Raw genomic sequence first — 14,915 nt, 5'->3', positions numbered from 1 at the left:
TTTCTGAAAATGTTTTAGATCAGCCTATTACTAATGCAGATGTACATGATGTACTTGATGAGGGAAGGGCTGAAAATGAGCAGGCTAGAGGTATGCCAAAATGGCTGGTGCACACTTTGCGTGACAGTAAATTGGATGCACCTTTGTCTAGTCGTACTCGTTCAGGCTCTCGCCATGCATCTTATGCATCAGATTGTTATGCTTTGGTTGTGTCTAGTTTACATGATGTTGAGGAGCCTCTGACTTTTGATGAAGCACAGAATTCAGAAAATTGGATGGCTGCCATGCAATCAGAATATGATGCACTTATAGAAAATGACACATGGACTTGATGTGATTTGCCTCCTGGCAAAAAGGCCATTGGTACGAAGTGGGTTTACAAGTTGAAACGCAAACCGAATGGTGAGATCGATCGCCATAAGGCTCAACTTGTTGCAAAGGGTTATGCACAGCAAAAAGGCATAGATTATGAAGAGACTTTTTCTCCCACTTGTCGTATGACTACTGTGCGTTTTCTATGTGCATTGGCAGCTCATTTTGGTTGGGATGTACATCAATCAGACATTGTTACTGCTTTCTTGAATGGTGACATATTTGAGGAAGTTTATGTAACGCAGCCTCGCGGTTTTGTCATAAAAGGACAAGAGGACAAAGTGTGCAAATGTAACAAGGCTTTGTAGGGGTTGAAGCAATCTCCTCGTGCTTGGTATGAGAAAGTTGACACTCATTTGGTCAAACAAGGCTTTCGTAACAGTCCAACAGAAAGCACATTGTATGTAAAGCGTGAGGGTGATGTATTTCTCATCGTGGTTCTTTATGTTGATGATTTGCTGATCACTGGACCAAATGAGAGACATATTGCTGAATTTAAGGATGATGTGAATGGTACTTTCAAGATGAAAGATTTGGGGCTGTTGCATCATTAATTGGGTATATAGTTTAAGCAGTGTGATGGTGCTATTGCCTTGTGTCAGAAAAGTTACATAGAGACATTGCTATGTAAGTTTGGACTTGAGGATTGCAAACCTATTGCCACTCCCATGGAAACAGGTTTGAAGTTGAGTCTACATGATGCTGGTGATCCTGCTGATGTCACTCTTTACCAAACTGCTGTTGGCTGCCTCATTTATGTATGCAACACGAGGCCGGATATTCAGTTTGCAGTCTCACAGGTCAGCAGATTTATGCATAGCCCAGGGTCTAAGCATTGGCAGGCTGCCAAGAGGATTTTCCGCTACCTTAGTGGCACTTTACATCTTGGCTTGTTTTATCCCAAGGGGGGATCATTGCCGCCAGACTTACATGCTTTTTCGGACTCAAATTGAGCTGGTTGTTTTGACACGCGAGTGTCCACAAGTGGTTTTTGTTTCATGCGTGGCAGTTCATGTATATCATGGTTGAGCAAGAAGCAACCTACTGTGGCCACTTCGAGTTGTGAGGCTGAGTACAAGGCAGTCTTCACAGCTACGGTTGAGTGTGTATGGCTTAGACGCCTTATGGCTGATTTGGGTGTTGGACAGAACACTGCCAACACTATCTACACTGACAGTCAGAGTGCATTGGCAGTTGCGAGGAACCCAGTTTTTCATGCTCGCACAAAGCACATTGAGGTGCATTACCACTATGTCAGGGAGAGGCTCTCAGCAGGAGAGATCAGCTTGGCTTATGTGCCAACACAGGACAACCTTGCAGATCTTTTCACAAAGGCATTGTCTCGTGACAAGCTTGAAGCTTTCCGCAAAGCTTTGGGCTTACTCCCCTTTGTGGACTGATCATGTCCTTAAAGCATGGCACTTCCCTTTACTCATGTGCCAGCTCTCGTTCACCGCATCACTCCAGGGGGGATTTGTTACCATATACATGTGGTAGTGATGTGTGTGAACACACTAGGACCGCCGGGGCCTTTTTTCCCTCTTTAGGAGGTTTTTTCCCCCGTGCATTGTATATACGCCCATCACTCTAGGGCTATCTATCTTTCCATTGCACACTAAGTAACACTCTCTATTGTGTGCCTTGAGCTTCCTTCGTCTTCTCCAAGCTGTGTGTGTTTCTCTGCAACCCTAATTTCAACAGTAACTTACAGCCAGAGACAGAGCTGCACTACACATGTCACTGCCGGGCATACTATGAGATACACGACCGCTTCCGCTGCCTGTTCAGAGAAGGGTTCGGACCTTTTTCTAGGATCAGAGGTGTCTCTGATTGGTCCTGCTAGAGCTGCGTAGACTTAGGGAGAGCTTGCTGAGGACATCAGAGGAAAGACAGTCTCAGAGACGAATCACAAATTTCTTTACACCAGCCAAAGGATAGCCAACGGAGCAGTCATTACAGCAGATCTCTGAGCCTACTCATACTAGAGGTACACTGCTTGATCGAGCCACGGAGCTTGGCAGATCCAGACATCCACGACCGCGGGGGGTCTCCCACCACCGACGAAGGCTGCAACAGAAGATACAGATCACTCTAGCTCGACATGCAAGACGTCCAACCAGAGTACTAACCATGGAGAAGGTCGACGAGATCCGACAACGACCGATGAGAGATTTCATCTGAACCCACAAAAACCCCCCTCCCCCCCCCCCCTCAATTTCCTTTCTCCTTAGTGTTTTAGTGTTAGTTCTTTGTAACTTTGTAATTTCCGTACTCAAACATGGTATCAGATTCACCAATTGTAACTTTTTGGTCTCATAGGTCATTTTGGCCTTTTGAAGACGTTAATATAACATTTCTCTCTCTCCTTGGTCTCTACGCTTCCCCATCGTCGAGGGTGAGAGGGGGTGGGTAGGGGCGAGAGGGTAGGCTAGATAGGGTTGAGGGGGGTGAGTAGGGGCTGAAAAATTTAGAAACACATGCCTGCGTCCATCAGGTGGCACACTAAAGCAACCCTAGAAGCCTGCAATCCACCAGTACATAGTACATTCAGAGACTTTTTCAGCCATAGCCAGAAATTGTTTGAAGCACATAAACACTTCGGATTTATCTTTAAGCGAATATACCCATGCATGCCTTGAGTAATAATCAATGAAAGTCACAAAGTAAAGGTCAAGGAAGTTTTGCATGGGCCACAAACATCACTATGCAGAAGCTGCAATCTGTATGTAGCCCTAACTGAACCATCCTTTGGAAACTTCGAATGCTACATCTTACCCAAAATACAGCCTTCACAAACATGTTTCACAAGTGCTTCAAGAGGCGGCAAAGAAGCAACCATATCAGATTTCTGCAAACGCAACAAATTGGCAAAATTCAGATGCCCAGAACGTGTATGCCAAAGTTTTGCATCTGAAACAACCTTTGAATTTACAACTGCATTTGCAAAATTTTGCCCACATTTGTCATACAAAGTGAGCTTATACAACCCATAGCACAAAATACCAGATGCAACAATTTCATCACCAAACTGAGATCATGACAGTACATTTGTCATCCACAAATTTCACAACAAGATTAAGTCTAGCAAGTGCAGATACAGACAAAAGATTCTTTTTTATCCCAGGTACATAAAGTGCATTAACAAGTGCGAAAGAACTGCCCTTCGCAAGAGTCAACACAATCTTTCCAATTCCCTTGATTGGATAAGAGGCATTGTTAGTACAAGTGATTGTAATCCCATGAGGGACATCCTCGAGACAGGTAAACAAGTCACGATGAGAGGTAATGTGCTTTGTAGCACCACTATCAAAGTACCACAAGTGAATCTGCAGCAAATGACATACATGCATCATGGACAGAAGGATCATAAGTGCACTCTACACTAAGAGCCCATTTTGCATCTACATCAGCATCACTATCTCCTTTCACAGAATACTCTACAATGGCTGCACTTGTAGTGGAACCGGCCTCTTTCTTCTTAGCCTCTTTTGCCTTCAATTTCAGACACCGCTTGATCAAGTGATCATTAGCTTTACAATAATAGCAACGCATCTTCTTGCCTTTTTCACCAAAATTCCCAGACGAAGTGCTGCCAGCCAAACTATCCCAAGCCTGTTTAGCTGGCGAATGTGAGGAGTAATAGTGCGCTTCACAAATAATGGAATTAACGCATGAGCGTGCACATCTCTAACATCCCAATGAGATTGCTCAGCCGTAGGCAAAACAGCTCTGGCAACAGCAACCCTACCACCAAAACCTGCAACATCATCAACATCGACTGTATTCTAAGAGCCAAGGCGTACATCAATGCCCTATACAACATTCCAAACGCCCTTTGACACAAGAACATGTTCCATAAGGTAAGCCCACATTAAGTAATTGTCCCCATCCAATTTATCCTCAGCAGCAAACATCTTGAACACATCTGTGTTGTTATCAACCATGGCGAGTGTCTGCATCTTATGTGAAAACTGTCTGAAAAGAGGAGAAACAAAGCGAGACCAGCATGTGCTATATAGCACAACCCGAAGAAGACTGTAAGGGACCTGTTATGCAGAAAATGGCACTGACAAAAATTCTACACAAAAGGATGAAATTGCCTGCGCAGTAATACCTGCAGTGGAAACAGAGGCCGACATGAGCCCGAATGGAAAATTTGAGCGAGGAAAGTCTATGTCATCTTCCTCATGCATAATCTTCAATTCCACCTCTTTACACAGCAATACAATTTTAGCCTCATTGCGATTTGCATAAAGACCAACCAAAATATCCCAAGCCTGTTTAGCTGATTTAGCTGAGCGAATGTGAGGAGTAATAGTGTGCTTCACAGATAATGCAATTAATGCATGAGCTTGCGCATCTCTAACATCCCAACGAGATTGCTCACGGCATATTCGCCTTCTTGTTGTTTCAGATGTCGTGCAACGGAGGAGACTATGCCACACTTATTGTGGGATGGTCGTTGCTCTGTATCCTTAATTTATAGGTGTCGGCTGCGCTTCGGCTCTGTTTCCCTTCCGCCACTTTTTACAGATGGTTTTGGCTTTTTAGGACGCTTAAGTCTCCGCAGTCTTTTTTTCTTTGGTCAGATTTTGGGTTCTGTGGGCCATCTGGCACCATTGCAACTCCTTGATGTTTCAAGGCATTGATGTTGCCCTGTTTCCCCATTTTAAATTGTCGCTCGGTCAAGTGCTGCATTTCACTTATGAGGCTGGGGATATTACTCTTGATGTATACAAGATTTACATTGATGTTTCTAGCCCTCAGAGCATCATACAGCTTTGTTTTTTGTATCTCTTCTTTCTGTGGGTTTTCCTCGGTTTGAGGTTTCCCACTTGTATATTAATCAAATCCGATTTACAAAAGAAAATTGTGTGAGTGTGTGTGTGTGTGTGTGTGTGTGTGTGTGTGTGTGTGTGTGTGTTTCAGTTGTGTTGAAGTGCTTAGCCACAGATGAGACCATTAACCTGTACATGACAACAATAAAACAAATCTAAATATTTTTTGCGTTGAAGTGCTTAGCCTTAACCTCTACATGACAACAATAAAACAATTCCAAATATTTTTATATTATGGCACCACAAAGACAGCTTTAATGGTCTCAACTCACTTCAAATGCAATCATTTATTTCTACCCTCTGAGTTAAGAAACACTAGTACGTCCCCATGGCTATTGTGAAGACAGTGAAGAGCAAGATTATTTTTCAGCAGGAAAAGAATTGTACCTTGACAGCCCTTTGATAGACATGCCACATCCAGAAACAATACATACGTAATCTGAGAGCATATGTGTAATATAAGATCCTATAATAGTTTTGTGCTCTGCAACCTGATTCAATAAAGAACGTCACAAAATAATTTAAACCAATAATTCAAGACTCAAAGATAATTCTTGTCTACCAAAAGGAAAAAAAATTATTGCATATGCATCCTCAGGCAAACATCAAAAGGAAAAAATTTCTTAATGCCTCTCATGTGCAGGCACAACGACAAAAGTGTCACGTACTTACACCTTGCAGTCACATTACAAAAATAGTCAAACTCACCTCTTCATAAACTCTTCTCAACCATCTTGCACACTGCAGAATAGATTGTATGTCCAGTTCAGAGAAACTCTGTTTTCTCTCAAAAGAGAGCTCCATCACCTCAAGAAAAAACAGGAGAGCACGTAATGACTCCCCCAGAAGGGCTACACAATGCCCACTTTCTCTGACAAACCAAAAAACATCAGATGTCTTTTGTTAAATTAAACTTCCGATATAGAGACAAGAAATTACATCTGATTTCTCCCAATTCATGGCATGATCTTCCAATATAAATTAGGCATAACAATTTATCAAAATCTCGACTGAACAAAAGATAAAACATAGCAACAAAAGCCACAAATTAAAAAAAAAATTGTATCCATCAGCTTCAAAATTTCGTACGAGAATATGAGGGCTTGTTTCTCCCTTCTTGAAGAATAATTACTGGGAAAAAGAATGTACATACACATGAACCGGAAGGTGGGCACAATCCCACACTTCATTCTGACTTGATATACTTGGAATTTTTGCTCTCGGATCTGAGGGTAAGCACCCTATCTGAAGAAGCCTCAATTCCATATTCTAAGCGTTAAGAGACGAGTCTCTCAAATTTGACAATATACCTTCATAAGTTCAGAATAGTCTGAACTCACGAATTATAAGAGGGAATAAAGCACTCATAAAACTATAAAAGCAAGGGACACAAGAAAAGAAAAGAAAAAGAAAAACAAACACAAGTCTTTGTGAGGGAATCCTATTACCTGGTCTTTATGACTCAATGGATTTGAATCTTTGCTCCCAGGTCTGAGAGTAACCACCTGTCTGAAGGAGCCTTTGTTCCTTGGTCTTAATGTTAGAGAAGAGTCTCTCACATTTTGAGAACCTTTGCTCTCAAATTTAAGTAGAAACTCTTAATATCAAGTCTTAATGAGGGAATCCCTATTCCCTAGTCTGGATCGCAAGAGCTTACAACTCTCAGATCTATGGAACAATCCCTATCTTAGGAACTACTCCCTAGCTAAGATAAGTCTGATTCCTTTGCTTGAATCTTGGGAGTGTACAACTCTCGGATCTGAGGACAACGACCTATCTGACGAAGAATCGAGTCCTCGGTCTAATCTTTAACATCAGAACTGAACGGTGGACTTTAGCAGAGGCTCTCACATGAGAGCCTTCTTCTCCCCTACTTAAGGAAGAAAACCTGCAACCAAACATTCAGGCAAGAGAGCAACTAAATCAGAACAACATCACCTTTCAAGACTTGGAGATATAAACGCAACTTCTGACTTGGGAACAACAGGAGAAGAGTCCCGTCCACTGATCCAACACGCCCGATTGATGCGATCTGGAGTCTATCTGATAATTCCACCCCGCTGAGGACTTCTATGGGCAGTATAGAGCGACAAAAGCAAACCCTTCGAGGATGAAATTATCTCAAATAAGCATTTCTTCATGTAAAACTATGTGTCGTGGTGTGGTCACAGTCGGGGCTTTAGTCGCATGAAATATGAAACAAAACTCGAAACAGCACAAGACAAGGTAATGAAACAACCACAAGATCATTTATTTTTTCGATCTAGTGATAATGGAAAGATGCAAGTGCCCTTTTACTTGTTGTTCTACACGCACCTGAGAGCTATGATGTGCTCTCTCACACTCTCTATCCACTGATAGCTGCCAAATGTCTACCTTTTCCTGGCTCAGAGATTTCTCTATGCTAAGCAGCTTTAACATTTCATTGTGCTTTTTGGCCAGGTCTGAAATAAAGGAACTTAGGCTCCTACTTTGATATCATCCAAGGCAAGCGTGTGAGCACATAAGGGGGTGTCACTCTGTGTGATCCAACACTTGTACTCTGTTGTTGTGAAAGAAACACCCACAGGGCGCGGCCGCTGGCTGTGGCAATTCAAGGCCACCAGCTCTCTTGTACAAGAGCACGCTAAGCTCTAACGGTTGGATTCTCTGAAGCCTCTTTCTCTTATTCAATAAAATTTTTCACAAAAAAAGTCTAAAGGATCTATTGCCAGATTAAAGGATATATGTTGGAACTTCTCCTCTTCAGTTTGGAGTTACAAACAAAGCCCACCAATTTTTCAACTGGTTAACCATCCCAAAAGGTTCACTATTGTAATATTTAAACTAAGCATGAAAAAGAAAGCCATGGTCACTCTTATTTGACGTATAAATTCTGATACTTATATTCTACTTTATTCTTGCAAATGTCTTCTATATAATTGATTTGACAGCATGTGCATACGTCATACATCTTACATGATCTATGAGTGTCCTCTCCTCACACTAAGGTCGGTTGTAATATTGCTTAGCCCAAAGCAGAGAAAATTAGGAGCAAAAAACTAGCAGATCCCTTAGCAGGCAAATGATTAGAATTCTTTTGCTTGGGAATGTGGGACCTACTAGGAAGAGTTGTTTTCTTAAGAGGAGAGAAGTTTCACCCATAAGAAACACAATTAGAAGAGAAAAGACAACAGCAGCTCCAATGCAATCTGCTAGATAACACAAGGGTTGAAAATAAAATCAAAGTCCAAAGCATAGCACACACTACCTGGTTCTATGCCTCAGAAGATTGCGCAGCAATTTACAGCATGCTGTGTAAATTTCCACTACCAGTCGGTCATCTGGAATCAAAATCTCATACTCCTTTGAGCCCGACAAATCACTTGCTGTAAATATAAGTTGCATCAATTTCTCTTTCTGTATGTTCCTTTGGTAAAAATGTCTGAACAAATCAGCCGGGCAACTCATCGCTTGAGCTAAATGATTTGCATTCATGGGAAAGATCACCTCACGGGATGAAAAAGTGATCAAAATTTCAACACATTTCCATACCGTGCTCCCTAGATTATTTAAGCTCACACTGCTGACAGCAGAGTGACAAGAATCATGTTTCCAAGTTGCAGAAGGTACCCTTCGATGACTCCGTCCATAACACCAGTGATGAGATTTTGCAATCAGGTGGAAAATCACGGCAAGGTATCTTGCAGTATACCGTGACAAAATTTGTAACCTTTTAGTTCCTGAAAAATACCATATCAATGTAAACTCTCTCAACCCACAACGGAAAGAAACATGTGGTTACTCAAAAAGTAGTCAAACTCACCAGAGACAGCATCTAAAACTAGCGAAAGGCATTCAATGCCTCCAAGCAAGATACTGCCTAGTTTCAAACTGCCAACCCAAGCCCCTATCTCATTTTCTTTTCTCCTTCGCCTGCCTTGAAGTCCCAAGAGACTACGTTCAATTGTTTGTAGTGCCAAATGGAAATGTAATCCGAGAGGTTTCTTCATGAAAACTCTGAAACAGCTTTGTAAGGAAAACTTCAGTTCAGTGGAGGAATTCAAACACTCCACTGTCTGCATATTCAAGCAACACAAAAGGTCAGATTCCTCATAGCCCATGAGTACCAAGATAAGCTATAACATCCATCATTAACTACTGAATTCCTATAAACGAATCCTTCTCACCTGAATTCTAGAAAGAAGAGCTCCATGTAAAACTAGCTGCAAGTTGACCAGGTCTACAAACGCTGCTGGTGAAAGAATTGGCCTAGTATAAGGGAGAGAACTCCCGATAGATTCCAAGTACTTGATTACACCAGGCAACAGTAACAAACAGCTAGAACCCTTCAGCTGCGGCAACTCAACCACTTCCTGCAGAATCCTGCTTGCTGCTCCCACATGCAACTGCATTGCTGTTGTCCACTGCAGATTGGAAAGTCCCGCTACTGGATCAACAACATTTGGTGAATGAAACAAGCTCTTGAGCTTCACTATAGCAGCCATGGCCATGAAGAGCTCTCCTAGCATCCAAGAATGAGTGTCCAGCTTTCCAGATAGCATCTCCCTGATCATCAAAACCTGTGGTTCTTGCATCTCGAGGAAATCTCCTGAGGCTTGTGCAGACATAAGCCTCTGCTCTTCTGTTGCATTTGATGCAGAAGATTTTAAAAACTCAGTCTCTTTGTCAGCCTCCATTACATCTCTTTCAAAGTCCATTTGTTCACCAATATCACTATCTTCACTCATATCTGCATCAGAATCATAACCCATTCCATCTTCTCCATCTTGAAATGTGCAACCTTTGTCAGCTTCTACAACGCGATCCACTCCAGATTCAGAAGTAGATAAGTTTTTTCTCACATTCTCATTGGCCAGTAACAGGTCATGCAATCCATCTGTCACAAAGTTTTCTATCACTGTCACCCAAGCCAACAATCCGTCAGGAAGCTGACCCACCCACTTTGTATTTCCATCCTTATCTGAGTGGCATTTCTCATCAAGGCATTCCAAAGTGGATGTAAAGCTCCATAATACTGTGCTTATTGCACCCAGTAAGGCCAAAACCCCAAATGGACACTCTTGTAAAGTGCTCCTCTCTTCCCTGCTAGAACCACCCTCTGTACTTATATTTGACAAGACACCTAAGACTTTCGATCTGTCCAGCTTCATTAGGTCAGAGCAATTTTCCAATTGAGTAGCCAGTGTATTAACAAGAACCAACAGAGAATCCAGAGTGGCAACACCTTTTGCAGCAGGAACTTTCCCCTCCTTGTACCTCATTAGAAGAGAATCCAAATGCTCTCTAAATAAATTCTGACTGACAAAGGTGAAGAGTCCTATAGTGCACTTTATATAAGAAATCAGCTTCTCCTTGCTAAAAGCCCGCAATGCAGTATCTGAGATTTTAGGCACAAGATCATTGAAGCACCTTGATATAGCATGCACTGAAAGTATAGGCCAATACATGGAACAGGTATTATGTAGCAAGACAGTTGCGATGCCAGAGCCTTTGAGATCCATATTGGATGAATCCTCATGTAAGATCAAAGATTCTAAAGACCTACTACTCGCTACGAGCAGGTCCATAACCCCAATCAACCTTTCAACGTCCATGCTTGAAACGAACTTAGTCATATCCAGCCGCCATTGACACCGGATCTTCAGAAGCCAGACTAACAATGAGCTGATTCATCAATATATGCATAATAGATTAGACTTCACGCACCTCTTGAAGACTTGCACTCCAGATACAAGAAACTTTGCAGCATCATACCTTTCAAGTTTTGAAACAAAGCTTATGAAGCTGGCTGCAGAACTCAAGTTTATGAAACCTTTGGGCGCTTGGATTACAAGATTTAGTAAATATGTGCACTTCGTAAGTTTTCTGCTCTCTGTATCTCCAGAATTTGAATCAGAATCTCTTTTCTCTCCTATTACATCTTGGCTCTTCGCAATGCGCATCCAATGCTCACAAGCAGGTTCTTGGGCAGCAATGCCGCTTTGACTTTCTATGTAGCTCAGAGATGAAGTTATGGATGAATCTACTTTGAATGTTGATAAAGTCTCCAGCACTTCTTCAGAGATAGAGTGTAAGAACAAGCTACGAATCGGCTAAAGCAAACAATTAGATTTTAAAGGTTCAGTTACTTTTTGTTGTGAGCTATTCAACTTAAACGACCCAAAAAATACAATTTGGTGTCCATTAATTCAATCAACAATAAAAGTTGACATGCAATGGCCTTGATTGTGAGCATCACTCTTACAACGAGCTTCCATAAGAAAAGATGCTGCACTCACCCATAAATTTTTGAAAAACTGAATGCTTTATGGTATTCAGAACAGTCCACCAAGTTAATCAATAGAAAAACTTCTCATGTGCTAATCTCCTAACAAGAAAATCACCTTATGACTACAAATAGCTTCTGCAAGGGTAGCCACCTAGCATGTCACTTACGCTCATGGAGTCAATAACTACACATTTGATCAAGTGGCTCCCTAAGCAATCTTCATTTGTCAACCTCCCTAGACCAGACTAGCTTGTGTGTACCTTGTTATTCATTTTTTTCATATTGTAATCAAATGATTCATCTCCCTTGTCTTGCATCTGTGAATACTTACATACATTACAATGTGCTTCACCAAAACATCTTACATTCACTACCATTGATTAAACTAGAAGGAAATGGCAAGCAAGCAATCCGTGGGGCCATAATAAGAAAGGAGAGAGGGGAGAATGCAAGAGGATAGATGAGAGAGTGTGAAAGGTTTGAAGCAACGTAAGAGACCGAGACATGTCAGCACTTACATACTTTCATTAAGCCACATAACACAGATTAACACTTACCAGTATGGCAAAACGATTGCCTAAATAGTGAAGACTGAAGATTGGAAGTCCATAAAATTAAAATGCTTATACATTTTTTGACATGGAATCGCTCAAAACCCATGAATGGCCAAAACAGAAAGAAGAAAATTGCCTAATACAAAAATTGGTTTTGTAAAGAATGAACTGTTCCGAAACATGTCGTACTTACAGCAACCAATAAAACGATATAGATGACACGTGTCAAGTTGTAACAATTTGAGTATGTCTTTCCTTGGTATATTACATCATATAGCACAATGACATGTTAATTACTTGTTGATATCAAAGATCATTGACTCAATCTTTCAATTGACGTATGATGATCTTTTAGCTTTGTTAAAAAGGTAAAATATGTTTCAATTTTCAGTAATCAAAATAAGCCTCCAAAATTAAAATCCAGTTGTATTTCATTGCATCTTTGTTTCACCAAACAAATTTTAGGCATTTTGAGGTTTCAAGTTCTCGGATGTCTGAAACAGGTGTTTGTGTCGGGAAAGGAGAGAAAGGGGGGGGTATATATAGATTCGGATAGAGCCTAGAGATTGAGGCATTGAGAGTTTTTTTTTTTTTTTTTTTGGGGTGGGGGGTGGGGGGGGGGCGGGCTAGACTAGCTCTTAAAGTGGAGGGTTGTAACGCAAGCTTGAAAGCTTGAGACTCGTCTTGATGCAAAAGGAAGGTTTTGAATAGGTAACGGCTATGCCTTATGAGGCCTACGACATATGCAACATCATTCGATCATCAGGCCCTTTAAGCCTTTCCAAGGGCCAAGAGTCCATGGGGCACTGAAAATGAGAGAGAGGCCCAAGGAACAATGGGGACATAGGCCATTTGCAGTAGGACGGAGCTTGAGTAGTTGGCACTGAGCATGGCCTGAGGCTTGAGCAAGGTACAATGGCAGCTGAAAAGAGCTACATATAAGGCTACAAAATGGACCCAGTTTAAAAAAATGTGTACTAGTCACTGGAAGCAACGTGACTATTAAATACTACAGCTTCGGAAGAACATGAACCATAGAGGTCCATCTGTCAAATGTCAACTGACCTGCAGTAGATGGGTTTATTTCTCCAAGGTAAAGAACCTTATGAAGTAGATTGAAATAATGTTTCAAACTAAAACATACTTGACAAACAGTGAGGGGCATGCAATACCTTGAACATGCAAGCACTTCATTGCAGCAAAAGCCTTGGAACAGCGATAGCTTCTGAAATTTACTCTAATGTGAGAAATATGCCACTTTTATTCGTACCTAGCTTTGATTGTTTAAGAGGATTGAGCTATAATGAGCACACATCTCGAGCATGCAAAAAGAGCGGCAAGACCACCTTAAGATGCATTATTGAGCCCACAGAAAGAAATTAAACAGCCATAAGAATGCGCACATACCGCTTGCTCGTAGAATGAATCATCCTGTAAGAGACAGCTTGTCACAGAGAAGGTATTGCAGTCAACCCTCGCTTCATTTTTCTTTTCAGCATCAAGAAGCAAGGTCTTTCGAAACATAAAGCGGCTAAACATAATGAGGCCATTTTCAGAAGCAAACTCAGACCAAACATCGATATTTTGACAGAGCAAGGCCCATCTTGCTGCAGGCAATGTTCTCTTATCAAGGCTATTGATCACTTTGTTCCAATGTGAGATCTCATCAAGGCGCTTGCTTTCAAACTTTGAGCTTGAAATCCATTTTGTCATGAAGTTAGTCAAAGAGGAAGCTTCTAGTTTGAGCTTCTTGCAATGTTTTCGCAAAATCTTTCTATCCACTTTGCTCAGCATCTCTCTTCTCAAAGGCCCATCAACATACTGAGTTTTTGAACCCTCCTGGCCTTCATTGTTTTCAGAAGTTGTTGGCACTCTTTGATTAAGCAAAAAGCTAATCGCTTTAATTTGTCTTTTTAAATCCGAAACACTCAACATTGCAACACAGTCAAGTGTATAAAGCAAGAAGTCAACCTTTTTCTGTCCTGTTTCCCAAAGCCACCGATCAATACCAAGCAGAAAGTCCAAAATGGAAACAGCCCCTTTTCTTGCTAACGAAAAAAACCCCTCTCTGCCTGAAAAGTGCTCTGCGCGAAAAACCTCTCCCATTAAAATTGACATCACAAAGTCATTACATGCTAAGCATGTTTTTTTGGCCTGCTTGTGAGGCATTAAACTGATGCACTTTCTCCGCAGCAACTTTACAGAAATATAAAGACGAAGCATGAACTCCCAAAAAAGCACAACAGTAGCAACGGTCCACATCGAAGTATTTACACCATCTTGACATGACTGAACTGCTTCAGTGGCCAAAGCACTAGCTTCAATGGCCAGACAACTACCATTAAGGTCTGATATTGGGTTCTCTAACCCTGAAGCACATAAATTGACAAAATTTGCAAGTACATTACCACCACGCAAAGCACTGTCCACTAAATAGCCAAGAGACTCCATTACAATCCCGTCTATGCAAGCTTTCAATAATGCCTCGACCTGTATGCTGTTGGATGCTGTGACATTTGCATTCTCGATCACACAAATAGATATCTCCATAAGAGCTTTAATTGCGGCTTGCCTGCTTTGATGACACTCATTCAAACTAAACACTCTAGCTAACTGTACAAACTTCAAGGTTTCCTCCAAGTCTCCTTTGAGTGACCTTATGAAAGAAGCTGTTTGACCTTCAGGAACTTCTTTCATAATGACAGCTAATGTCATCAAAAATCTTGGTGAAAGAAAAATTGATGTTAAGGCCTTGCGCTGAAGCTTGTCCAAGGATGGACGTTGATCTAAATCCGCAAGATGCCTCAAGAAGCTACATAGACAAAAAATGGGTCGATCAACCTGTATTTTCACAAACCATATGGAAGCATTAGATTTGCT

At 41.4% G+C, this 14,915-nt stretch overlaps 1 protein-coding gene across 6 annotated transcripts in view; it reads right to left on the bottom strand.

Moving 5' to 3' along the window:
- The window catches only part of LOC147436252 (Urb2/Npa2 family protein), a 114,411-nt gene that overhangs the window by 53,700 nt on the left and 45,796 nt on the right, over nucleotides 1–14,915 (bottom strand). For all 6 annotated transcript variants that reach the window (XM_086489177.1, XM_086489178.1, XM_086489179.1 and 3 more), the window contains 7 exons: nucleotides 13,443–14,876; nucleotides 10,968–11,305; nucleotides 9,380–10,877; nucleotides 9,016–9,268; nucleotides 8,461–8,932; nucleotides 5,919–6,081; nucleotides 5,598–5,701 (listed from right to left, as the gene is read on the bottom strand). In XM_086489177.1, the coding sequence (XP_086345303.1) occupies nucleotides 5,598–5,701; nucleotides 5,919–6,081; nucleotides 8,461–8,932; nucleotides 9,016–9,268; nucleotides 9,380–10,877; nucleotides 10,968–11,305; nucleotides 13,443–14,876 (4,262 nt within the window). The remainder of the gene's footprint in view (nucleotides 1–5,597; nucleotides 5,702–5,918; nucleotides 6,082–8,460; nucleotides 8,933–9,015; nucleotides 9,269–9,379; nucleotides 10,878–10,967; nucleotides 11,306–13,442; nucleotides 14,877–14,915) is intronic.

The sequence above is a fragment of the Adiantum capillus-veneris genome, chromosome 18 (assembly GCF_014529385.1).
Source record: "Adiantum capillus-veneris isolate H3 chromosome 18, ASM1452938v2, whole genome shotgun sequence".
NCBI lineage: Eukaryota > Viridiplantae > Streptophyta > Polypodiopsida > Polypodiales > Pteridaceae > Adiantum > Adiantum capillus-veneris.
Note: the sequence above shows the minus strand (reverse complement) of the source record. Positions and strands in the feature narration are given on the sequence as shown.